This window comes from Montipora capricornis, chromosome 3 (genome assembly GCF_036669925.1).
Source record: "Montipora capricornis isolate CH-2021 chromosome 3, ASM3666992v2, whole genome shotgun sequence".
Lineage (NCBI taxonomy): Eukaryota > Metazoa > Cnidaria > Anthozoa > Scleractinia > Acroporidae > Montipora > Montipora capricornis.
In genome coordinates, this window is record NC_090885.1 from 38,654,293 (window position 1) to 38,656,792 (window position 2,500).

General features: G+C 43.2%; 1 protein-coding gene across 2 annotated transcripts in view; it reads right to left on the bottom strand.

The window, feature by feature from the left end:
* The window catches only part of LOC138043082 (zinc metalloproteinase-disintegrin-like berythractivase), a 40,567-nt gene that overhangs the window by 10,346 nt on the left and 27,721 nt on the right, over nucleotides 1-2,500 (bottom strand). For both annotated transcript variants that reach the window (XM_068889198.1, XM_068889197.1), the window contains exons 20-21: nucleotides 1,717-1,780; nucleotides 493-586 (exon numbers count right to left, since the gene is read on the bottom strand). In XM_068889198.1, coding sequence (XP_068745299.1) covers nucleotides 493-586; nucleotides 1,717-1,780 — 158 coding nt within the window. The remainder of the gene's footprint in view (nucleotides 1-492; nucleotides 587-1,716; nucleotides 1,781-2,500) is intronic.

The window sequence follows — 2,500 nt, forward strand, 5'->3', positions numbered from 1 at the left end:
GGAACCTGACAAGATGGCATTTTTCCCAGGGTAACGACTATCAGTAGGTATCAGTATTCTCTGGGAAGACGGTATTACAGGGCATTACTATCAAATACGTCTTGTAAAGTCACGTCTCCATGACTGCATGGTACGCAAGTCGTTATGCGCTTTGACAACAGGAGGCACCATCCTTTAAGGTAAAATTTCATTTTATTCTATTTCTCTTTCGTTTAGAATCGAATAGCCTGTGTAGCAGGAATGGGAGTCGAGAAAGAACGAGACGACATGAACGGGGAGGGTCCAGCAGCTTCAAGGAACCGATCCGTAGCCATGAATTCGAGCTCGCTCCGGATTCACACGCACACGTTTTGGCGTTCTAGACTTTGTTTGGAAATTTACACAGTGGAAAATTCTGTAACATTATTTCCCTGTATGTACCACAGCCGAGAAAATCAAGAAACATCTTTTAACACTTGAATGCAGATCTGAAATAAAATCAAAAGCACTTACTGTGAAGAACACTTCTGCAAGGATGGACCGCAGTTACCTCGCACCGTTCCTCTCTCGTTCCATCGATAGCATTCATCTGGACCAGATTTGGCCGCTGACGAAAGCAAAACACTCATAAGGCAAACACAAACAGTGACCTTCAAATGCACTTCGGAATAGTTGACAAAATTTTTGGGGACAACAAAATGCATTGCGGGTTATAAGGAAGTAGCTAATAGCAACCTTATAAGCTCAGACGCATCAAATGACGCCTGTTTTAATGTGGTTATTTTATAAGCAAAGTTAACTTAGAAAGGTCTGTTGGTCAGCGGTTATTGACATCGCGCATGCGCTGACGCTGTTGTTTGCAGTTGTGCTTGCCGTTTGCTCGGGGTTTACAGCCATTTGCTTTCACTTTTGCTCCACCCACCCTCTCCTGAGAGCAAGAATTGGTAAGTATAGGTTCCACTATTTAGACAGCGTGACGGGTGCCGAGGTTGACCCGTGTTAGGTTGCCATGGTTACCTCTTGCCAATCACGGCATCTACCTTCCATTCATGTAAATACACATTTAATAACTCTGGACTAGATTTGGCCGCTGACGAAAGCAAAAGACGCATAAGGCAAACACAATATCAACCTCATTAACTGACGCCTGTTTTACTACACATTTAACTTGGTTTATCATGGAATTACGGATCATAGAACAAAGCAGGGTTCCAAGTTTGACTCTGGAGAGATCAGCCACAAGACTACGTTCCCTGCTCTCAACTTTGCTAACAGTATGGGTTCTTTACCGTAGCATGAAATAAACACGTGTAATGATACGGTGACTTCGGTTTATCGGCCTTAACAGAAAAGGCTAGATAATCTAACAATTTTTTTTTTGTACATGTCATCAGTCATCATGTTCTGCTCAAATACTTGACGAATCCGCCCCCACGACATCCGCCAAAGCAGTCCGCCTTCACTGACCCAACGAGGTCAGCCTGTCCGCGGCAGTTTAAGCCTTCAATGGACGGATAAACTGATAAACTATCTCGCGCTGTAGAACCGGCGGTGCCGAGATGCATGAAAGCCTTGGTTGACATGTCCTCAGCAATCAACATGTGTTACTCTACAGCTACGCTCTCGCTTGGAACATTCACCGACTCAAATTGACAATGCCTAAGAGAAAGCTCACTGTCCTTGTGAATGCAGGAAATTCCTACTTTCGGCCGATTGAAAATATAGTGAATTCATTACCATGGCCCCACAAATCTCGACATTGCTCGTCATGTGTTGGACATTCACCGTTGTAGCAGTACCCCTTTAAAAAGAACAAAACAAGATGGACGTGAGTTCTTCCGGGATTCTTACTTCAAACTGCATACAGTTTGGGGTGGGTTGAGATACACCAAATTCGTCCGCAGACACCGATCGGGATGGACTCCTTCAAAAACTTCACATCTATGTTCGACATTGTCGAAGGACAGCAATCTTCCAAAATTGAAGAGATTTCTTTTAAGTACAGCTATTCCCACAAGAGATATCGTGGTGCCCTACAATACTCCTGAGAGTAAACTAGTGAGCAGCATACTGCGAACTGTTGTTGTAAAACGTGTTTCATTCTCCGACGCGTTTTGACCAACTTTCGTAGACTTCTTGAGGGTGTTCTACTAGCAAACACTCAACGCCTGTATTTAAAGGGGCTCGGTCAAGAAATTTTAGGCAATTTCAGCGCTGATCGAATGGTCGTAGAATTAACTAAAATATCAAAATAACTGTTCAAAACTATAGAAGGACTCATAATTAACAAAATTAAACAAAATTACCTAAAATAGCGTGACCTAGCCCCATTAAAACCCATATTCGCGAGTATTACGGGGGCCATAAATCAAAGAAAGCTTGGCCGGATTTACGAAAGGGAAAAGGCGAAGTTGTGAAATATTTACCCAAGGCGAGATGAAAATTTGGGGGCGACGGTTTTAGCTAAGACCGTAGACCCCAAATCTTTATCTCGACTTGCGTAAATATTTCTGAAGAAGGT